A 25236-nucleotide genomic window follows, 5' to 3' on the forward strand; every position below is an offset into this window, starting at 1 on the left:
TACTACTGTCTATCTACCAGATGTTGTTTATTGTTAGCATTAAGCTACTGGACTGAAAGGCTAAGCTATGTGGTTGTTTTAAATAAAAAGGTGTAGTAGTTAAATTTGACAGTAAACTTCAACTGGGATTGACAATAAATAAACAGCCCGAAGGCTCTTTTTTTTTAAGAACTGTTCACAATTTGCCAAAGTGAGCTGAGTGCCACCATACAGCGCTCGTACAGTATCTCGAGTCTGCACTCGCAAGTTAAAGCAAAGAAATTGGCCGAATGACGGCTCGTATCTTGACGAACTCTTAAGTTAGTCACTCGTATCGCAAGGCACCACTTTATGGTATTGAGGACCTGTGGGCAAAACACTATTCAGCCCCTAAAGAACACAGCTGACCATTGTGCTAAGAAATAGATAGAAAGGGTTCTGAGAAAGGTTGAGTCACTAGGGCAGAGTGGGACCCAGTGGGTAGTTTTAGCTCTCCACACACACACTGCAAAGACACACAGCAAAGTCGACAGTAGTTTCATTCTGAAGACATGACTAAGCAATTAGTTCATCCTGTAATTCTATGTAATTGTAAATGATAAGGTCACAGAAACGAAGAGTGTGAAAGAGCCAAAGTCACCATGGCATATCCTTTGAAAATTTTGTCGAGTTTGCCTTGTTCGTGTGCAGCTGGAATGTCGCGGCTCAGCTTGTTATTAATCACAGGCAACACTCTCTTACTTGCCTCTCATGTAACCGCACATACTCTCATACTTAACAGGCCTTACAGTCTTTGATGGCCTGGAGCCTGATTTGTTTTAGGAAAATAAAATGGGCAGTGGAGCAGAGCAGCTTCGGGTGCTGGTCAGTACACAGAAGGACACTAAGATAGTTGCAGTGGCCGTTTGCCAGACGAAACAGAAGTGGCATGCACGGAATCCAAGGGAGGAGATGGTGGTTTAGATGAGGCCACAACATGAAACATATGTGGGTTCTCTGAATGACTTACTGTTTGGGGCCATTCTGCATCAGGGAACCAAGGATAGAGGAGGGAATGTCCCACCCTGCAATATGTATAACTGAGCATTCTCAGCAGTTGGTAACCATTTGTTGAAAGAGTTGAATTATGTTCAAAGGCAGTAGAAAAGAGAGCATGGAACATGTGGAACTGTTAGATAAGTGAAGGAAAATGGAAACACAGTTTCAGATTGACCCAGATGGTCAAATGTCAAAATAATGCTTTGAGTTCTCATTTCAGAAGCATTTGAAAGCAATTATGACACACTATGCCACATTCTATGTTCACAATTTCCCCTGGTAACCTGATCTACGGACGATAAACCACAATTCCCACTCCACTTACTGTATAGACAACTGCAGTATTATCTGGTCTTACCTCTGTGGTTCTTTGTTTTCATTGCTGCATCCGTCTGCCTGTGACCTGACATCCACTGCTGGGTCCAGCTCTAGGTTAGAAGTCACCTCAGTTGTCCCAGGGTTGTCTCCATCTTGCTCAGGCAGAGAGGTGCATGGACCCTGACTCCCCACACTGCTGATACTCCCTGTGGTCACATGCTGCTGCCTCTCCGCACCCACTCCCGCCCGCTTGGCCTCACTACAGCGCTTCATAGCCTGAAGCTGGGAGAGGGGCACTATATCTGCTCCTTGTGGCCGATGCCAGACTGTGCGCAGCCCTGTAGAGTTGTAGTAGTAGAAGCGGCCACTTTGGGGGTCAAAGAGCTCCCACCACTGGTTACCATCGGCCTGACGGACGGGAGCACCTAGAGGAGGATCCCATCCGCACTCCCCGGTGGTCAAGTTCACATACATGCGCTCACGGGAGCGTGGCTCCAGGATCTCCACCCAATCAGAGCTGGATAAAAACAAGAGAGATAGACAAAAAAAATTATTCATCAGGGAAGATTGTAAACTTACACAGCCATAATTCTCAACAGTCGATTGTCTTTTGTCTTTGTCAAAAGTGACGGCTAGAGTTGTTGCCGATGTAGTATGGATGGAGTTTAAAAAATATATAATTGCTACCTGTATGTGTGCAGGCTTCGAATGATGTCATTTATTTGGAAGGTAATAGGCAACAGTGCAGCGATGGTGCTTGTGTGTTTCTTCTGAATATGGTGACAGGTGGACACACCCAGTGAGCCACCAGGCATGGTGTCAGCAGGGCACAAAGAGAAACATATGCGGCTGATTGCCACTAACAAAAACCACTGCGCTTAGCTACAATCACAGAGTAACAACAGCCAACTCAGCAGAATACATGTACACCAAAAAAACAAAACAAAACAAAAAAAGACAGTAGCGAGGTCAAAAAATAAAAATACTGAAAATAGATTCGGGGACAACCCAGTTTCTAGAAAAGTACAAAGGGCACAGTCGCACAGATAAACTAGGAACACAGTCACAAAAGTCAGCTCATTAACGACATTTCAAGAACACTACATGGCACTAATGGCATATCAACTCAACGATATCCATAATGAGTATTACATTCTGTAAAATAATGTCTCATGATACATGCAAAAGGAGTAGTTTGTATCTGGTGTGCTAATATGCCTTAAATCTCCTGATCTAGTTCCATAATCTCAACTGGGCTCAAATACGTGGCACAAGAGTGCTGAAAAGGCCTCTCTTACCTAGTGTCTGGCGCTATTATTAACACTACTTCTCTTTGTTAAAAAGCTCACAAAAAGGGTTGTGTCAATGATTGGATTGAATGTTGGGTTAGATGTTCTCCCAGGTTTCTCCAGACGAAGATCTGTTTGTTTAGAATCTCCCCTGCCACGGTTGTTTGTGTTGACTTTTCTGGATAGACAATCAGTGATGATCAGAGAGGATGTGAAGCAGACATGCATAGTACTATCTTCACTGTCTTATAGCCACATTTGTTCCCCATTACTGAAGCCAGGTCCACCCTGTGTGGACCCTGGCCACAGAAAAGGACACAGAAGGGTATGGTGCCGGTCATCTGTGCCAGTGCAACAGTGTGGGAACAACTGCTGTTTTTTATTTTAACTGAAAAGCCTGGAGTTACTTTGCTTGATTGTACCTAATCAAGTAAACATATTACATTATTACAGTTGGCAGCTAACATAAGAAAACCAGAAAGAGGCTGTAGGAGTGTCCCTCATGCTATCCAGTCGTGTCTGTGTGCTCGATGCTGGGAGGCCATCTGGTCCAATCCCACACACCACAAGAGCAGCCCTGACCTTATGCGGCCAAATGTGCCCGGTGTTTTTACGCTGCCTTTTAACCCTGGAATTTGAGAGAACACAGTGTCCACACATTTCTACATTTTGCAACTTTTTCCAAGCAGTTTTGAATTTGGAAAAACAAAACAATGCATGCAATCAGATATCCTCATATCTAAACAAGGCATCTTTTGAATGTGGATAAAAATATGATACATATCGGATATCTGCCCATGTGACTGCAGCGTAAAATAATAATAGAAACACACAGAAATACACAGATCGGACAACACAAATAAATGCATTAAAAACTGTAAATCTAAACTACATCAAAAGCATAGACCATTATATTGTACTGTATATGGTGTAATTATGGTTAATTTGAAGCTGTGTTGATTGTTTAAAATTCTTGATGGCAGCCAGTGGAGTAATGTGAAGGTGCACTAAGGGGAAGAGCCAGTCCAGGCCAACGTAATGGTTTGTAACATTTATTATTTGTTTTGTTTATTTACTGATTATGGTTTACTTCTCTGCTGTTGCTGCCCAGTGTTGACACTTAGTACCAGTTATTTATGTGTAATTTGGACATCTGCGCATTCTTTTTGTTTCATAACAGATGTGTCACAAGTGTAAATAAATATACAAATTAAATCGGATGTCAGCATTAAAGTTGAACCAAACTTATTGTCGTGTTTTGTTTCTAAATACATTAAATATGTTTGAAGGTAAGTGCTGCAAACGTGGTAAGACTGAGAACAATGTTATCCTGAATTGTAAAGATATACAGTAGCTTAAAATTATTTTTCATCATCTCAGATGGCCGAAAGCTGGAGAACTAGCATGAAGAAAAATCTAATTGCTCAAATGTGAAGACATTAGAAAAACTTTTTGAATAAATATATAAATAAATGTAGAAGCCTTCAGATGACTATAGATGTGATTTATTGTTTTCAAATTTGTAGTGGAACTGTGTAAGGCTTCAGGAAATATAGTAAATATATTCTAATTCATTGAAATGCGCCTGTATACAATTTAACTTCCTACCTCAAAGACTGCATACAGCCAGGTTGGCATTGCAAATGAGAATGAGTTCTCAATTGCCTCACCTGGATAAAGGGTTAGGCTTTAAAGGTATCAAAATATTTGAAATTTAGATTAAAATATAAAATAAGCCAACCTGAAAGCTTGAAATACCATATTTTTTTACATCCAGTAGGTGTCAGTATTGAGCAATATCAGCCTCATTTACTTAAGCTACCCTGAACTAATAAGTGCGTGTGAAACACAAACCACATGCGCCACAGGAGCCTTTTGCTACCAAGAGCCCCTGCTACCAGGAACTCAAAGATCCTGGGCTGGTTGGTGGAAAACATTAGCGGTACAGTAAACTATTTGCTGGAGAGGTACAACAAATACAAATTACAACTACCGTGCTGTGTTACGCCATTACTGTTTTGACTATACTTAAACATGCCAAGACTAAACACGTAACACGTGCATGCATGTGCTACATTTTTAAAGACTACCATTTCTAATGTTTACACAAGAACAGTAACGCTATGTTATCGTTTAACCAACTCTTCAATTTTGAGACCGTTTTTCAAATGTTTGCATTTCTAAAATGTGTGTAGATAAAAAGGCACAATAACACCTATTTATAGCCGTTATTAGTTCAAATGGTCTTGTGTAAACAGCCCCAAAGCCCGACGATGTGCGACACTTGGACAGGAAACATTGTATATAATGGGGCATTGAATGCCCAGGCCGAACAGTCAATACCACTCCCACACATTCGAGAGCCTTCATCCTACTCCTGCCCTTCAAAAGAAGCGTTTAAATGCAAGGCTTATGATCTATCTTAACGTAGTTTTCCCATGTGCGGTAAAATCCATATGTTGTATCCATATGGGCTAAAGAGTCTGTGTGTCATACTACTCTTTTGTTTCATCTTAAAATTCCACGCTGTGACGACACTGAGGAAACAGCAGAGAATTCAACATGCCGGACAGTGTCCCAAACACCCAACAGGAAGCCAGGCTTCGAGGGTCAACGGTTGAGGCCATGGCTGACAGTTTCCCTAGCACATGGTGCAGTGGTTGCGTAAGGACTGTTCCCTCTAGAAAAATAAACAGCATTTAGAGCAGAGTGTGAACCTGCTGGGCTTTGTTGACAAGGCCAGATAAGCAGGAAGACAGTCCGGAGTTCAGGTCCAGAAATTCCTGAAACATCACTTCAGGGAGTACTCGACATGAGAGAACTCCATCACACGGATTGTGTAAAACAAAACTGGAGTGCTACATTTGCCTGTCAATGCACAATGACAAGTAAATATGCAATCAAAATGTGATTGCTCAGAATGAACATTATTAACAAAAGAAGACTGAGCACAGCAGAACTCATTGTTATTCTTTCTTGGTGAGCGGCTTTCGTAATACCAAGCAAATGAGTAATTTCTGACTGAAAAGGCAAAAAAGTAGAGAGAGCAGATCTCCAATGTACCGTGGCAGCTGGCCTTATCCTGAGAATGTTCATAAATGGTTTGGAATGCAGTCTGCACCCGTTTAGCAAATCTCTGACAGAAATGTTTTTTATTGATATAAAATTAACTGCACACACAGTTGTTGAACTGAAAGACTGAGCACTTGTCTGTTTCCAGCAAAATGACAGAGGTTTTTCATTGCTACTGTTTGTATTTAAAATAATACATTTAGATTGCAGAAGCATTATTTGTATGGAACAATTTTTAGACTTTTAAAGACAAAGGACCTTGATTTCCTATAATGCATTACACAGTTGAACCACTGAAAAAACTCATAACCTCATAATTTTCTCAGGGCTTTGACACAGTTCTTATTCACATAATTGAAATGTAAGAAACCCAGCCTCTGTTAGACTCAGTACTTGTACAGTACACAGGGCCTTTGCCTTTCTGTGTCAAGGAGAAGCTTGTGCATACTGTGGTCACTTCAGAGCAACTAAAAATATAGCTTGACAAATGCACAAAGAAGCCTGCCTTGGGGTCTTGCAGGTATAAACCGACTAATAGCAACAAACACGTGGAGAAGTTCGCATCAGCACCCATTCTTAACCACCTTGCTACTTTTAAGTCCAATGGGCCAGAGTTCTCCTTATGAAGGAGAAATAAATCTATCATCCAGAACTGACAGTCGACTCCAAAAATAACTAGAAATGAGAGCAGGTCCGCCAGTGTAAGGGAAACAATAGCATATAGCTCATGGAATCTGCTCCATTGTTCCACAGCAATGCCAAAATGTAGCTGGCACTTTTCCCAGCAGCAGTAAACACAGAGGACTGGACAATACATTGACTTGAAATAAGCCAACATGAAGCCTTGTGTCCTTGTTCAGCACTGCAAGTTGCACAATACAACCTAAATGATGGACAGAAAGCACCCAAGAGTTTAGGCTACAGTGTTGAACGTCGAACACCCCAAAAAAAAAAAAAAAAAAAAAGTGAAAAATACATTGCAAAGAAACTTTTTGGGAATTTGAACCATCATCATCACTGATTGCCTCCTTTGGTATTTTGTGGCAGAAGAATATCCACCGAAAGTATGCCTGCATGATATTGTATTTTTTTTAAAAACCCTACAATATACTGTATATTGCAATTTGGAAAAAAAATACAGGATAATATACAGTACTTCTGACGTGAAAAGCAGCACACATTTCTCTTTTTCCCCTCATTGTATTGTTTGGACAGTTTATAATAGCTTCATAAACGCGCAGAAATTCGGGTTAGCCTCAAGACAATAAACCGAAGCTAACACTGCTAGCCTCATATAGCAGCTTGTAGACTGTTAATCTGCCCTCTCTGACCGTGCTTTAAGCTATTTATGATGCCCTAGTTGGAGTTTATTGTCATACTAAGCGCACAACAAAAAATAATTACCCTCATTTTGTATTTAAATACAAGACACATCGTTATAGAAATCATCAGATTAATCCTAACAGTCAATGGAAAACTCTATTGACAGGCTAGCTAATATTAGCATTTGGTCAGGGAAGTGATTTACCTTCAAATAACGAATATTCAAACACAAACCATAGTAACACATACAGACAGGTAATATAACAATACTTATAGGCATATATTCTTCCTAATCTGTGAAAAATGTATTTATTAACCTTATATTTTGCTACTTTCTTCTACTCTTGAGCTTCCAGAGAATGAGTATAAATGAGAATAAAATGTATGCATTTTTTTTTTTTATTTGGTGATGGGCGATTACTCGATGGAATAGTTGATAGGATAATTGATTCTAAAAAGACTCGATAATGACAGCCCTACTTCAAGCACTGACTTTTCATTTGAAAATCCCCGTCAATATAGTGAATTGTCAGGTGGGGTAGAAAGGACAGATTTTTTTTGAAAAATAAATGGTAGGGGCGGCACGGTGGCCGACTGGTTAGAGCGTCAGCCTCACAGTTCTGAGGACCCGGATTCAATCCCCGGCCCCGCCTCTGTGGACTTTGCATGTTCTCCCTGTGCCTGCGTGGGCTTTCTCCGGGCACTCCGGTTTCCTCCCACATCCCAAAAACATGCATTAATTGGAGACTCTAAATTGCCCGTAGGCATGACTGTGAGTGTGAATGGTTGTTTGTTTCTATGTGCCCTGCGATTGGCTGGCAACCAGTTCAGGGTGTACCCCGCCTCCTGCCCGATGACAGCTGGGATAGGCTCCAGCACGCCCGCGACCCTAGTGAGGAGAAGCGGCTCAGAAAACGGATGGATGAATAAATGGTAGGTGCAAACATTTGCAGCATTTGACACAATCAAGTGTGATAAAGAATATCTAAACAACATCCATGATGTGGTGTTTCCATTTATGCATTTCTGAAGGCTTTGATGGGAAGTTAGCTTCCACTCTCTCCAACATTGCTCTGTTAATTTGGTCTGTGGTCTTTGGTCATGTTTGATCTGTGTTACTGTGACCTCCGAGTGTTACATTGAGATCATAACTTCTTTGTGCCTGAATTGCGACGAAGACACATGCCTATCCGACGTGTGTAGTTTCAGCGGGATGGGGAGACGGCCCACACAGCAGCGCATCAATGGCTGTTCTTCGTCGTCTTTTCGGTGACCCCCTCCATTTCCAGGTTTGCTGACTCTCCTTGATCCCTTGGTCCCCTGATTCGTCCATATGTGATTATTTTTTTGTGGGGACACCTCAAGGCACGTGTGTATCGCATAGAACCCATACACTGGACGAGTTGAAGGAAGCTATTCGTGTGAAGTAAGCCAAATCAACAGAGCAATGGTGGAGAGAGTGGAAGCCAACTTCCATCAATGCCTTCAGAAATGCATCCAGCAGAGCCTGCATTTTAAATGTAAAAGTCACCGACGATCAGGCTAACTTGATTATGGCAGCCAAAATCGTTATCACAATTAAAATTAGATTAATTATGCAGCCCTCCTTTAGTCTAGTCTTACATTACTGTGTATCTGGATTACGATCACATTGTTTGTCATTTTTGTGTATTCTTATGACAGATTCATTTTTTCCTACTTTAATTCCACCATGTTTCCGTTGGTGCCATTAGGAGGAAGAATGTTTCCACCTTGGCTGAACATATGAAAAACAAATCACAGAGATTATCACAAGGTGTTGTCCTAAAATTCGCCGAAGTGAGACGAGCACACCAGTTAAACTCCCATTACTATTCAGTCGTTCCGTAAAGTGACCTTTAACCTTTCCAACAACACACGATTCTCGAGCTGTCTTTTGTGGTTGCGTTCTCACACAGAGCTAGCCATTCATCGAGTAAACCATACCTGTCTGTTCTCCAAAGAACATCAACAGGTTCCAAAGTCCACCCAGCTTGGTATATTTACAGACCCGATTTTCCTCTTAAGAGACAAGACCATCCTTTCGCCTTAACTATGGATCCTAAAATAAATAACTTTAAATAGAATGTGTTTACCCTAAACAGATAGCCAAATTAACTATCCGGTATAGAAGCTGTGGCAGAGCAGAAGAAGCAGAGGAAGTTGACCTTTTCCTCTGTGTAAAAGTTGTTTGCCATCCTTGAACAAAGTCAAATGAAGGCGAACACATGGCAACTTGCTTATCTAAATATTGTAAAACAAACTTATGGCTACAAGTGGCAACTACCTGTATGTGCCTGGCAGGAGGTCCAGGTAAAAAGAAAGGGCTGAGCACAAGCTATTAACAGTCGTGAATAATTTAATGGCATTTTTCTTTTTCTAATGCCCAAAATGAAATAGCTATGGCGAGCAGTGAAGTGTAGACGTTCACTATTTTAAATGTAACAGTTTTAAGTTTTAGTTATTACCCTTCCACTCGTCCTGTGAGTGACAGTGCTTTAACAAAACGGGTTTATTATAAATAACTGTGAGTGCGAATGGTTGGCTGTTTGTATGTGCCCTGCAATTGGCTGGTGACCAGGGTGTACCCCGCCTCTTGCCCTAAGATAGCTGTGATAGGCTCCAGCATGCCCGCGACCCTAGTGAGGATAAGCGGTACGGTAAATGAATAAATGAATAATCCAGATCAGTACCAAAATGTAATGATTTCTTGGTCCATGCTACACCCCTCAATAAGATTTTGTCAAAATTAGTTATGTAGCTTTGGAGCCAGGCTGGTAATAACATAACCTTGCTGCATAGCTTAAATACAGGCTTTCTCCCTTAAATGATTGTGAATAATTTTGTAAATTGCGTGGAGTGGATTGTTGTGTATTGAAGAAATTGAGTGCATTTGTTGGGTGCAACCAAGTTGATTTAGTCCCAATGTTTTAATTTTGTTACAAGTCATCTCATGTCTGTTAGTTTCAATCAATCCTAACGTGTTTCTAACCAACCTTATAAAACATGATTTTGTTCATGACTTTTATGATCTTGACAGAGTTGATAGCACCTACAAATTATTTTTTCTTAAGTTTCAACTTCCTACTCCTTTTTGAACTGGAAGTACATGGTGTTTCATAATGGGATATTTACACTGCAGATGTTTTATTTGTTTATTTGTAATGTATGTTTGCAATAAAAAGCTCAATCAACCATTCAATCTCTTATCATCAACACCACAATGAAGTATTCATTTCCTTTTAAGGAAGAAGCCATTCAAATAAATATCCTTTATATGGAAGGCTAAAAGGTGTGCATGGGTCTTTTGTGTATAAAGGGTTGAGCAACCCCTGCTCTGCACTCAGGCATCCAGAACAGTCAAAGAGAGAGGAGGGTGCACAGGGTTCACATGACAGAAAAAAAAAAGGACTGCACCTGTCAAACACAAATTCCTTGTCCCTTTTGTTTAACAGCTCCAATTCCTGCTGTATCACCAGGCTCGAAGGTCAGTAAAACTCAGAGAATGCAGAGTAATTGGTCTGTGTGTGTGTTGTATATAATTACAAGGTGACCCAAGGCCCTAAGAGTCTGTAATAGAGTATAGACTTCTCAGCAATGACATGAGTCTTCCCAACAACTCTCATAAAGTTCATGTTAGGAGGATGAGGACACATTGTTCATTCCCAATAAATGTACGCTTGTGCCGTTGAAAAGATCTTGAAGGGTTTACACGTTCACCAGATACACGATATTGCCAAAAGTATTCGCTCACCTGCCTCAACTCACATATGATTTTCAGTGATATCCCATTCTAAATCCACATGGTTCAATATCATGATGGTCTACACTTTACGGCTATAACAGCTTCAACTCTTGTGGGAAGGCTTTCAATGAGGTTTACGAGTGAGTTTATGGGAATTTCTGCCCATTCTTCCAGGAGCATATTTGTGAGGTCACATACTGATGTTGGATGAGAAGACCTGGCAGTGTTCCTGCTGCCCAATCGCCACCTCGCCAATGGCTAACTGAAACAGGATGCGTCGATGCAAATTTTGCCCAGGTTAGCCACGCTGGCGAATCCTAATCGCCTCCGTCAAATGTCTTTCCTGATAAAAGTTAAGGTCAGCGCTCTCATCCTGCCATGTGTGAAAGATGTTAGTGGTTTAGTTTTTCCCCAGCTTCGTAAAATGCCACGGTAAACATAGTCACGCCCCCCCCTCCCCAACATCAACCTTTACTGAAGTGTTGTACTTTTGTTAAATTTTGACAAAAGGTGAGTTATGCAATTTAGACCACTTTGTCCTGCTTTTCTGTTACAATTATCTGACAGCTTAAGTTAGCCTACTAATACTTACCACCAAAGATTTAGAATATTTATGTTTATTTTCAACAAAAAAGTTTGAATTTGAGAACATTCTCCTATTTCCTTACATAAAGTCCTTAAGATCCTTCTTGAGGATGATTAAATAAGTGAATCAACATCAACAGTCCTACTGTAATTAATAAGAACATTAATCAACATTTAATGTAGTTTACCATTTCAACCGCTTTTATACTCACATCTTGTGTCACTTTCCACTTTATCGCTATACCTAGCTGACTGACAGCAGTGCTACTGCTACTGACAACAGCATCATTATACAGTATTACATTTTTACATGACACACACACACACACAGTAGGTACGGAATGTATTCAGACGGCCTTAAATTTTTACTTTTTTATATTGCAGCCATTAGCTAAAATCATTTAAGTTAATTTTTTTCCTCATTGATGTACACACATCACCCAATATATTCAGAAAAAAACAAATTGTTGAAATTTTTGCAGATTTATTAAAAAAGAAAAACTGAAATATCACACAGACATAAGTATTCAGAACCTTTGCTCAGTATTTAGTAGAAGCACCCTTTTCAGCTAATACAGCCATGAGTCTTTTTGGGAATGATGCAACAAGTTTTTTCACACCTGGATTTGGGGATCCTCTGCCATTCCTCCTTGCAGATCCTATCCAGTTCTGTCAGGTTGGATGGTGGACGTTGGTGGACAGCCATTTTCAGGTCTTTCCAGAGATGCTCATTTGGGTTTAAGTCAGGGCTCTGGCTGGGCCATTCAAGTCAAGTCACAGAGTTGTTCTGAAGCCACTCTGTCGTTATTTTAGCTGTGTGCTTAGGGTCATTGTCTTGTTGAACCTTCGGCCCAGTCTGAGGTCCTGAGCACTCTGAAGAAGGTTTTCGTCCAGGATATCCCTGTACTTGACCACATTCATCTTTCCTTTGATTGCAACCAGTCGTCCTGTCCCTGCAGCTGAAAAAGACTCCCCCAGCATGATGCTGCCACCACCGTGCTTCACTGATGGGACTGTATTGGACAGGTGAGGAGCAGTGCCTGGTTTTCTCCACACATACCGCTTAGAATTAAGGCCAAAAAGTTCTATCTTGGTCTCATCAGACCAGAGAATCTTATTTCTCAACATCTTGGAGTCCTTCATGTGTTTTTTAGCAAACTGCATGCGGGCTTTCATGTGTCTTGCACTGAGGAGAGGCTTCGGGCCACTCTGCCACAAAGCCGCGACTGGTGGAGGGTTGCAGTGATGGTTGACTTTCTAGAACTTTCTCCCATCACCAGACTCCATCTCTGGAGCTCAGCCACAGTGATATTTGGGTTCTTCTTTAGCTCTCTCACAAAGGCTCTTCTCCTGCGATTGCTAAGTTTGGACGGACGGCCAGCTCTAGGAAGGGTTCTGTTCGTCCCAAACGTCTTCCATTTAAGGATTATGGAGGCTACTGTGCTCTTTGGAACCTTAAGTGCAGCAGAAATTTTTTTTGTAACATTGGGGAGATCTGTGCCTTGCCACAATTCTGTCTCTGAGCTCTTCAGGCAGTTCCTTTGACCTCATGATTCTCATTTGCTCTGACATACACAGTGAGCTGTAAAGTCTTATATAGACAGGTGTGTGGCTTTCCTAATCAAGTCTAATCAGTATAATCAAACACAGCTGGACTCCAATTAAGGTGTAGAACCATCTCAAGGATGATCAGAATAAATGGACAGCAACTGAGTTAAATATATGAATGTCACAGCAAAGGATCTGAATCTGTATCGGCCAATACTCAAAGCTGCAATATCGGTATCAGATCAAAACTGAAAAGGTTGTATCGGGACATTCCTAATTCTCTGCCTAGATACCGACTGCTCATGTGCTTGAGTCAGAGAACATAAGCCGGGTCTGTCCTACCTGACACGTTTTGCTATGAAAGAGGACCCCTAAACCAGTATCAGTGCACTAAAGTAGAGTCATTCAGCCAAAGTTTCAGTTTTGATCCGATACAGATATAGAGCCGATACCGTATCAGCACGAAAGAAAAAAAAACTCAACAACCTGTGTGATATTTCAGTTTTTCTTTTTTTTTTTTATAAATATGCAAAAATTTCAACAATTATGTTTTTTTCTGTCAATATGGGCTGCTGTGTGTAGATTAATGGGGGGGGGGGGGGGGGGGGAATAACTTAAATGAACTTAGCAAATGGCTGCAACATAACAGAGTGAAAAATTTAAGGGGGTCTGAATACTTTCTGTACCCACTGTATGTGTGTGTGCGTGAGTGAATGTAAAATAGTAAAATAAAGAATTGTTATTCATGTCAATTCATCATAACATTTAGGCTTGAGTTGTTTATTTGTTGGCTGTATCCAATGTTGTATTGGCCATACTTTAGAATAATGTATTTCTTCTGTTTAGTAAACAATCTTGAAGATAAACTTGACCCATTGCCTGCGATTGGCTGGCAACCAGTTCAGGGTGACCCAGTGCCATTCTTGCCTGGCTCATTGTCCACTCGAAATCAGGTTGAAGGCAGGACGGCTCATTCATAAAAAATGATCTCATTGTCCACTCGAAATCAGGTTGAAGGCAGGACGGCTCATTCATAAAAAATGATCTTATCCAAGTCTTTATGGACCTTGCTTTGTGCACTGGTGCACAGACATTTTGGAACAAGAAGGGATAATCCCCAAACTGCTTGACGGTCCAAAATCTCTTGGTATGCTGAAGCATTCAGAGTTCCTTTCACTGGAGCTCAGGGGCTAATACTTTGGACACTTCTAACTTTGTGGGAACAGTTTGGAGATGCCCCCTTCTTGTAACACACATAATTGCGCATCAGTGCAGAAATCAAGGTTCATATAGACATGGATGAGAGCGTTTCATGTGGATGAACTTGACCCTATAGAACACTTTTGGATGAATTTGAGCGAAGACTTGAGGCCTTCTCGACCAACATCAATGTGTAACCTCACAAATGCACTTCTAGAAAAATATATAAATTCCCATAAACACACTCCTACACCTTGTGGGAAAACCTTCACAGAAGAATTTAAGATATAATATATTAAACCCTATAGCTTAAGAATGGGTTGTCACTTAAATTCATATCTGAGTCAAGGCAGGTGAGCATTTACTTTTGGGAATATAGTGTATAAATGTATCCTCTCAAACACAAAGCGTGATTTTCAGAGGTCCATAATCACAGTCTAAAATATGCCGGGGCATAGCATTGTTCAAACTATGAAGCCCTATGACACTATGAATCAATTATATTATGTCGCAACATTTATTTCTAAATGGTAAGCATACTTATGGGTCACTCTGCTAACCTCATTGATTATTTATTCTGCACCACAACTGTAGCTCGTCCTCTCAGCTGTTGTTCCAAATGGTTTCTTGTTAACATTTGTCAATTATGTGATGCTTGCTTAAATGTTTAAAATACTGCATTGAGAGGGGATATAAAATTTCTGTATTTGTATTTTAGTACAGGCATCAGTTATTTGTTTGGTTGTGTTATCAGATAAGGGAAGAATGAATGCCCCAATACTACCTTTTGTTTTACGAAATATTGCCATCCACAGTAACAATATTGCACACATAAGGGAGGTTTTGTGATTGGATGTGTTCAAATCCATACTGAAAGAGAGCATAGAACAACAGTTAGCTGGGAATTAACTGACACTGAGGAAACCATGTGACAATCCCCCATCTGTCCTGCTCTCAGCAGCAGTTGTCAAGTGTCAATTCCACTTTAGTGCACTGTTACTGGTTTAATGGTCCTCTTTCACAGCAAAACGTGTCAGGCAGGACAGACCTGCCTTATGTTCTCTGACTCAAGCACATGAGAAGTAGGTATCAAGGGAGAGAATTAGGGATGTCCCGATACAACTTTTTCAGTTTTGATCCCATGCCGATATTGCAGCTTTGAGTATTGGCTGATACAGATATAGAACCAATACCGTATCATAACGACAGACAAATTAAGCTGGCAATCTTTACACACACACACACACTTGAAATTTTGAGATGATGATGCGTGACGTGACTCGGGGAAACAACTTTTGGTTTTATCCATCCATCCATTTTCTGAGCCGCTTATCCTCACAACGGTCGTGGGAGTGCTGGAGCCTATCCGAGCTATCAACGGGCAGGAGGTGGGGTACACCCTGAACTGGTTGCCAGCCAATCGCAGGGCACATATAAACAAACAACCATTCACACTCACATTCACACCTACGGGCAATTTAGAGTCTTCAATGAACCTAGTGTGCATGTCTTTTGAGATGTGGGAGGAAACCGGAGTACCCGGAGAAAACCCACGCAGGCACGGGGAGAACATGCAAACTCCACACAGGCGGGGTCAGGAATCGAACCCCGGTGCTCAGAACTGTAAGGCAGACGCTCTCACAGTTTATAGGCTATGTTTCTAGCTAAAAACTAATCTGCATAAATACCCCCAAGAATGAAGCTTCTCTTCTTATTTAGGCCGCCAACAGTTGAGCCTGTGGTCTTGTTTGAATTCAAAATGGTTACCAAGTTGAAAGAATGTCCTGTGATGGCTCACGCTCATATGCATTACAAAGCCCATGAAACGCAGTCTATTCTAACTAAAGCCTGCAATGGTACAGAACAATGCGGACTATTGTCTGATCAACAGGCGAACTCTGTGTTGCCTCGACATTGGAAGGATGAGCCAATCAGAGGCGCGAAGGGGAGGGGATTCCAACAGGTCTTGGGTGAGGTATTTAAACAGCTGCCCTAAACCATAACTAGGCACAGTTTCCCTTTACCAATGGTACTAGAGTAGACAGGGCCATTCAGCCAAAACCAGGATTCCCTATGCTATTTTGCAATCAACAATCCTAAATGAATTGCATTCATTAATTCCTTTGCCACCAAATATTTTGCTCCCAGCTTAAAACAAAGAGGTTCCTATTGAGGTGTTAAATAAGAGTACACACCATTCCACCAGCTTTTGGAGAACATTTCATGTCTTTTTTTTTATGTTTGCACACTAATTTCACAATCATTATGTTATCTAAAACAAGCATGTGGCGTCTACCAGCAACCACTCTTCTCCACAGCCCCTTTTCTGTCTCAGACTTGAGTCTGCACAGGGCTAGATAAACTCCTGACCAAACACAAGTCACTGTCATCCCTAAAATCCTCCCCTATTCTTTACTCAAGGAACATGTGTGTGAATGTTTCGAGTCAGAAAAGACTGGACAAGAGTGAGCATGTGCAGTGGAGGCTGCGGAGGAGAAAGAAGCGGAAGGGATCTGTGTGTTTACTCCACACACGAAGGCCTTTCTGTCTAGTTCAGCAGCTGTCAGAGCAGGAACAATGGGTCACTTGTCCAAACAAGAGAAGATAAATTAACCTGTTTGGATGAAACTAGTTAATCATGCAAATTTCCCCATGATCATCTCACCAAATTACCCAGGGACATTTCCAATAAGGCTGACAAACTTAAGCAAACCTAACATATCGCTGGGGTCGGGCTTAAACCTCCTACCGTATGTCCAAAATTGGTAAATTTAATATTTTTTCACAAATTAATAATGTATTGGTCAGTCCCCATGTGGGTCTGTTATTTTTACAAATTATGGAACTATCTAAAGGGTTAAAAATGGCTTGCTCTCTTTGACAATACCATGTTTTGCTGAACAAAATATCGTTTATGGATTTTCTGAAAAGTGGTGGTTCTGGAGGTATGAGGATTCCGCACGACGCCAGCCGATATCTTTGTGCCTTTCCCTGCGCGTCTACCATCAGTGGCGGTTTGTAACTTCATTTTGAGCTAGGCCCCACCATCCCCCCGAAACCTCCCTGCTGACATGACAAACGAGGCCAGGTCTAATGCCAGAGTAGAGTAACAGGGTGAGTGGAGGGGTCAGCGGCTGACCACAGATCCACACGGGAAAGAAACATACTGATTGTCCTTAAGAGGAAGTGAAGGTGCGGGCCTGCCAGGATTAGAAATACAGGACAGTCTGGTGATGATGTTAATGCTTACTCTGTGGGCCTGAAGGTAAGAGTGGGGAGGATTATGATTTAAAAGGCAATCAGTGTGAATCAGCTTTCCAGAAGGGGAAGATTAATATTGACCTCATAAAATAATACTCTTTAACAATTAACAATGGAGCAAATTTGATGATGTCTTTAGGCAAAAATATTTCACTTCAAATAAATTGTGAGGCAACAGTAGCTCATCTCTAAGGACTGGCATTCAGCAGATACTTGAGAGACTGTCAAAGCTTTACACGTACCGTCTTCATGGTGAGCATCATAATCTTCCGAATGAAGCTTTTCAACAACCTGAAGTCACTATCGGAATGTTTTATCACTCTCCTGAGCATCTGCGGAATCAAGCTCTTGTTGATGCTGATTTTCAGTGTAGCCCTTCTAGACTCCCTGGCTTTGCGTGAGCGCCTGCTCTAAGAGTTCTGTGTTTTCATCAGTGATGGTAGGAGTAAGCCTTCCGCTGTGTCAAGAACAGATCCTGTTTCGAGAAACTTGCCATGAATCGCATAACTCTGCTTCTATATCAACTGGCGAGCCATGGTCAAGGGAATAATATTACAAAAACTGCAAAACTTAGGCTGCCAAATGCTGATGGCCTCGAGTCTGTCTGAAAGAAACAAAAATGAAAGAAAGGAATGTGTATAGTGACTTTTAGGACACCCTATATAACGTCCTCTGGGCATTGAATCGATCACAACTGGACTGTTGTGGTTGTCTTAGAAGGCATTTCGCCTCTCATCCGAGCAGGCTTCATCAGTTCATGGAACAAGCATTACCAACTACAACAGTCCATTTACGATCTAGAATTTTGCAGAAAATGCAATCTAGATTTTCACAAAACTTTGTAGATGGGTGGTGCATGGGTGAACGGAGAACCAATTGAGTTTTGGTCAGGATACAGAAATGTATTTTCAAAATTTCATGTTGCAACGTTATCTGTAGCATCATCAACTCCACAGAATCTAAAATGGTAAAAACGCTTCATCTGCTTGTCATACTCAATTACCATAATTTCTTGTGTATAATGCACATTTCCCCCCAAAAAAAGTGTCCAAAGTCAATAGTGTGCATTATGTATAGGGGAAAATTGAAACAAAACTTTCACATTCTATAAATGTATGCCTCCATTTACAGGTTATGAAAAAGCTGTACACTTCCATTCCAATATGCCACCGCCTCCTAGAGGTTCTGAAAAAGTTGTACACTTTCATTCTAGTATGCCACCGCCACCTAGAGGTTATGAAAAAAGTGTAGCCTACATTTTCATTCCAATATGACAGGGGTAGATATGACTGCATATATGTACAGTTGTGCTCATAAATTTACATACCCAGGCAGAATTTGTGAAATATTTGTATTTTGTATTTTTTTTTAATACAACTGATGAATTACAACCATCATTAATTTCTTTGTGGTTATGTTTTGTTTAATGATAAAATTAAATGTGTTTCGGCTGATCCTTCATGTTTTAAAGAACTGTACACATCTTTCTGCCTGGGTAATCAAACATATGAGCACAACTGTGTGTTTTCTCATTTGGTAAATAAAAGTAGGGCCGTGTATTTAAATATAAGAGCAAGTAAATAAAAAGTAAGTATTGTGTTCAAAAACTAACAAAATACAGATAATACTTAATGTTTTGATCATATAGGTAGAAGCAAAATCATGCATTGTAAAAATGCATGATACATAGGTTGAAGGATTTCCCAGAATTTTGAAGTCAACTTTGGGGGTGTGTGCTATACATGGGTGCGCATTATACATGAGAAATTACGGTAACTAACAACACACCACTAATTATTTTTTTGCTTTCATTGAAAGTGGGCACTTGTCCGAAGTCTGCACTCTTGAGTGACTTTTTAGTATTAATACATGGTCAGATGGTCATACAATGACAATGAAAACCGTGGCTTAAGACTTGTTGTATGGTACTCTATGTCTGCCTCCGATACCATGGGTGATGCTATGCTGTGTTCACTTATAGCAGTATTGGACATATTAGTCAAAATTCCTGGTTAATCTATTACAGACCTCATTTCCAATTAAATTGGGATGTTGTGTAAATCCATCCATCCATCCATTTTCTGAGCCGCTTCTCCTCACGAGAGTCGCGGGCGTGCTGGAGCCTATCCCAGCTATCATCGGGCAGGAGGCGGGGTACACCCTGAACTGGTTGCCAGCCAATCGCAGTGCACATACAAACAAACAACCATTTGCACTCACATTCACACCTATGGGCAATTTAGAGTCTCCAATTCATGCATGTTTTTGGGATGTGGGAGGAAGCCGGAGTGCCTGGAGAAAACCCACGCAGGCACGGGGAGAACATGCAAACTCCACACAGAACTCTGAGGCTGACGCTCTAACCAGTCGGCCACCGTGCCACCATGTCGTCTAAACCATAAATAAAAACAAAATATAATGATTTGCAAATCCTTTTCAACCAGTATTCAACGGACTACATGACAAATACAACATATTTAATGTTCAAACTTAAAACTTTTTTTTTTCTTGTTCAGCAAATATTCACTCTCTTTGAATTTGATGCCTGCAACACATTCCCAAAAAAGCTGTGAAATGGGCATGTTTACCGTTGTTGTATTTTGCACTTCATAATGCACCACACATTTTCAAGGGGAGACAGGTCTAGTTCTCGCACTCTTTTTCTACAAAGCCACGCTGTTGTAACACATGCAGGCATAGCATTCATTGTCTTGGTGAAATAAGCAGGGACGTCCCTGAAAAAGATGTTTACTACAAAACCTGTATGTACCTTTCAGCATTAATGGTGTCTTCACAGATGTTGAAGTTGTCCATGCCATGGGCACTAACACACCCCCCATCTCATCACAGATGCTAGCTTTTGAACTTTGCGCTGATAACAATTCGGATGGTCCTTTTCCTCTTTGGCTTTGAGGACACAACGTCCATGATTTCCAAAACAATTAGAAATGTGGTCCACACTTTTTCACTTTGCGTAAATCCATCTCAGAAGAGAGCCCAGATAAGGTGGTGGCATTTCTGGGTGTTGTTATGTGGCTTTCACTTCGCATGGTAGAGTTTTAACCTGCATTTGTAGACGTGGTGAGAAACAGTGTTAACTGACAGTGGTTTTCTGAGGTGCTCCTGTGCACACATGCCAATATCCTTTACACAATGATGCCGTTTTATTTGTTTATTTTTTTTTTTAATGCAGTGCCGTCTGAGGGATTGAAGGTCACGGGCATTTAAATGTTGTTTTTTTCGGCCTTGCCACTTACATGTAGAGATTTCTCCAGATTTTCTGAATCTTTTGATGATATTAAGGACCGTAGATGATGGAATCCCTAAATTCCTTGCAATTGTACGTTAAGCAGTGTTCTTAAACTGTTGGACAATTTGCTCATGCATTTGTTCACAAAGTGGTGAAGCTCGCCCCATCCCTGCTTTTGAACGGCTGAGCTTTTCGGGGATGCTCCTTTTATAACCAATCATCACGTACGTTTTTCCAATTAACTTGCTCACCTGTGGAATGTTCCAAACAGGTGTTTTTTAAGCATTCCTCAACTTTCCCATTCTTTTGTTGCCCCTATCCCAGCTTTTTTGGAACGTGTTGCAGGCATCAAATTCCAAATGAGAGAATAACTGTACAGTATTTGTAAAAACAAAAGAAAACAAAAAGAAAAAACAATAACATTCATCAGTTTAAACATTAAATATATTGTCCGTGTATTGTATTCAATTGAATATAGGTTGAAAAGGATTTGCTCATCATTGTATTTCATCTTTACGTTTTACACAACGTCCCAACTTCATTGGAATTTGTAGATAACCAAAATATGTAGACAAATCAGCTGGTGACAAACTGCTATCAACTCGTTTGCGCTTCCTGATCTAATGGCGTCTGGTATTCTCCATATTAAACTACAATAGCTGTCACTGATGATGTAGTGGTATACTTGCCTGACTTCGGTGCGGGCAGCGTGGGTTCAGTACCCACTCGGTGACGGTGTGAATGTGAGTGCGAATGGTTGTCCGTGTCTATATGTGCCCTGCGACTGACTGGCGACCAGTTCAGGGTGTAGTCCGCCTTTCGCCTAAAGTTAGCTGGGATAGGCTGCAGCGCCCCGTGACCCTAACCAGGATAAGTGGTGTTGAAAATGGATGGATGGATGAAACTACAATAGCATTTTGGGGAAGACTGAAGTGATTGGGACTGTCTTCATACAATTCAGTGTGTTGTTTATATGCTGCAATAGCTTGACTACAACTTTATTACATTTTGGTCGATGACAATTTAGATTTGATACGACTTGAGTCGAACTAATCCAATAAATCAGTTTCTTAAATCCTGTAAATCCATAATTAGGTGTCAATGCATTCTAAGAACTGAAAGTACACGAGTTCATTGCATGGGTTCATTGCAATCTCAAAGCTAACAGTTGAAGTCCTCACACTGTGTGGACCAACTGAGTGACACAAATTGACTGCTCACGTTGTACATTTTGGGTCAATGCTGTTTCCACTTGGTGTCCACACGTACACGGTTATTAAAAAAAAAATTCCCCCACTTTCATATACAAATATTCTCCATTCACACTAACAATTTTTAAATGCAAACTCTTCACATAGGCTGTCACGTGCATCCCAATGCAATGGGGGGGGGGGGGGGGGGGGGGGCTGTAGGGCAATTTATTTTATCCATACAGAGGCCAATGAATGAAGTCATTTCTATAGGGAGCAAGTAATGGGAGGCAGAGGAGAATCTTGCACGTAAACCAAAGCTGCTGCATTAATCATAATTATTTATATATTATTAAAACGTTGAGTTAAATTCACCATGTAAGGGGATAATGACACACACGTGATGTATTTTAAAAGGAACAACGAAAAAGGTCAGTTTGAATTGTCAATACACAAACACTGAAGATGGAGTTTTGGTTGTAAGTTTTCCATAAGCGTCGTCTTTAAAGGATAAACCTGGATAAAATTCCCAAAGGCAGAGACAAATGTGTCTTTGATAAATATTCATATATACATGTGGACATGGTTTAAGTCCTGTAGTGTTGGTAGCGCAGGTTTTAAACAAAAAGGAGCAATTAATGGCTTGAGGACACGGAATGCTAAAAACAACGCTAACAGAAAAGCAATGTGATTTTCTTAATTGTGTGTACCTTGATCTGTGCCAAACATTCTAAAAGATACAAGCACATACTTATAGAGGTAGCAAAGATGATAAAATGGGATTAGCCTGCTGTGCATTCACTTTGTGCAGGCGCGCACACTAGCTGTAACTACTAGTCACGTAGAATGAAGTACTAACCAAGTCAGTGCTGACCAACACTTGAGCATTTGGTTTAGTCCATGATGGACAGAGTGTTAAACCAGACCTTAATCCTCCCAACAGAAAAGGTTCGGAACCTCACTAGTAAGTCGTACACATACAGATAAACATGTTCCAGCAAATCACCTTAACCTCATTACAGTGTCAATATGCCTGGCTATGGACATATGAAAAGTGTTAGTGTGCTAATCTACATTGATGGGATCAGGGCTACACAAAGTAGAGAAGACAGGGACGCATCAACAGACTGTTGTTGTCACACAAGTTTGAGAATCACTTCCTCTCAACGGGGTCTATTGTCAAAACAGTTGAAGGATGGACATCCTGCTTGTGTATATGCAGGATTCGGCTAGCTGGGGAAATACGTTGTTCTCTTTGGCCAGCATATTATTGTGAGCATGCAGGATAACAGTGTGACAACGTCCTATTTCAGTTTGTGTTCCTCTCACACTCATGGCCACAAGAAAATTATTAAGATGGCAGCTAACTGACCTCTTACTTGACTCACGATGTAAAGAATGCTGAACAGTTAAAGTCGATGCGCATGCAGAAACTAACTCCACTTATCGACTGGACCACCAATTGGTTTACATGACATGCTGATCTGCTCGAGGCTACATAAATTACACCTGACCACACTAATGTCGTATACATATGCATTATACAGTATGTGCAGTAAAACAACACACACAAGGCAGCATGGTTTATATGTGCAGCAAAACATAAACACAAACAAGGCAGCATGCTGCACTAGCGGTTAGCACGTCTGTCTCACAGTTCTGATGTTCTGGGTTTAGAGTTCAGCTCTGGCCTTCGTATGTGGCGTTTATGTTTTCCCCGTGCTTGCATGGGTTTCCTCGCACATTCCAAAAACACGGATGTTAGGTTCATTGAAGATGAAATTAGGGGTGTCCAAATACCCTTGCCTCCAAGGATTCAAGGCACTTTGAAATAATATATATATTTTTTTTTTTATTAAACACACTAAAACCAATCCAACAAGCAATTGTTATAGATTACATTGATATGTTACTGTATAGATCATTTGAAAACTGCTACATCACAGCTTTCTGTTAAAGATTATTAGGCAAATAGTTCAGGATTTTTCGGGAGGCCCTCGGCCCTCCAACCCGCTAAAACCGACCCGCCCCTGTACTGAGCAGCAGCTGAATCACTCCAAAACAAGAGCAAGATGTAGAAGTTACTTGAGGATCATGAATGTCCAATATGTCCACAAATTGGACCCTAACATGGCACAGAAAGTAGAGGAAACCATGTTTGCATCTGAAATGGACTTGTTACTCGCTTAATAATTTATTCACTGTTCTGAAGAGAAATTGTGTTACTATTTTAGTTGTATATAGTTTCTTTGCATATCAGCAAAGCTCTATATAAAACCAATTTATGAGTAGTTGTTGCCAGAGACATCTGACTGATAGAGGATGTGGGTGTCGCAACCACCATACTTTTGACACCCGTACTTTTCATGCTGTACCCCCCAACTTTTGTGTGCGGGGCTATGTTGAGTGTTATTTTTAGTATGCACTGGGCAGCTAAACAATGTACAGCCCGAGTAGTTTGGACAACCCTGCTCTAAATTGTCCACAGGTGTGAATGTGTCAAGACAAGAGCTATAGAAATGGATGGACGGATATCACACAACAAACAACAGGGTCATCGCATAGCCCAGAAGCATCTTATTAAATGTATATTTACAGTAGCTTTAAATGGAATGTGTAGACGGAAGTAATAAAAACCTGAGTTTGAAAACATCCAGAGTAGAGTCTGAGGAAACTGCCATGTGGGGAACTTCAAAACTGGAGCTCGAGCGATTCGCAGTTGCCATGCACCACTAAACGTGTGACTCGAGTTATAATAGTGGCAAATGGCTTGGGAACATTTGCCTTCCGGCTTGGCTGTCGGCGCTCTTAAACCACACCAAGAAATTAGTTGGCCAAACGGCGTACTGGTTCAGTAAAAGTAAAATGTTAGGAGGATGCGAGTGAGACAACAGTTTCTCCCTGGTCTCCAACGCGAAGAATAAAAACAACAAAAAAACAAAACAAAAAACAGCATGCGGTGCTATACGTTCAAAGCAGTAGCAACGTCACAATTAAAATTTGTCATAAACGAACCAATTAGCAACATAATGTTTTTTTTTGTTTTTGTTCAATTATTAGAGAGACGCATTGTGAAAATAGTCGCAAAGCAAAGAAACCAGTGCGGTCTTGCTGCTGTGGGCGGCAAAGTTGCTCCAGTCAACTTCCAGTCGCTTTTTACAGATAGTTACATACAAAATAATAATTTCAACAACAAAAAAAAACTTACCTAGTCCCGGCCATTTTCTTCACATTTTAAAAAGGGTCGCAAGCGCAGGTTAAAATGAGGTCTGCGCTCGATTCGTGTGGATGAAAGTCGTCGTTACACGAAGCACACGGAGCGGTCCGAGCTGGGAGGAGGAGGGGGGGACAGGCCGTCCTCCACTGGTGAGTCCCAAAAAGGAGTCTCCGCCCCCGCACGTGAGTCAGAGGACGGCCGGA

General features: G+C 41.0%; 1 protein-coding gene across 3 annotated transcripts in view; it reads right to left on the minus strand.

Annotated features, from left to right (window-relative positions):
• Nucleotides 1–25236, minus strand: part of arhgap46a (Rho GTPase activating protein 46a) — a 51267-nt gene extending 26031 nt beyond the window's left edge. The window contains exons 1-2 of one of the 3 annotated variants that reach the window (XM_061784551.1): nucleotides 25025–25236; nucleotides 1376–1852 (exon numbers count right to left, since the gene is read on the minus strand). In XM_061784551.1, coding sequence (XP_061640535.1) covers nucleotides 1376–1852; nucleotides 25025–25038 — 491 coding nt within the window. In that variant the 5' untranslated portion in view covers nucleotides 25039–25236. Of the gene's footprint in view, nucleotides 1–1375; nucleotides 1853–24453; nucleotides 24644–25024 lie in introns of those variants that run through there. The other 2 variants (XM_061784550.1, XM_061784549.1) reach the window with 2 other exon arrangements.

Source organism: Phyllopteryx taeniolatus, chromosome 9 (assembly GCF_024500385.1).
Source record: "Phyllopteryx taeniolatus isolate TA_2022b chromosome 9, UOR_Ptae_1.2, whole genome shotgun sequence".
NCBI lineage: Eukaryota > Metazoa > Chordata > Actinopteri > Syngnathiformes > Syngnathidae > Phyllopteryx > Phyllopteryx taeniolatus.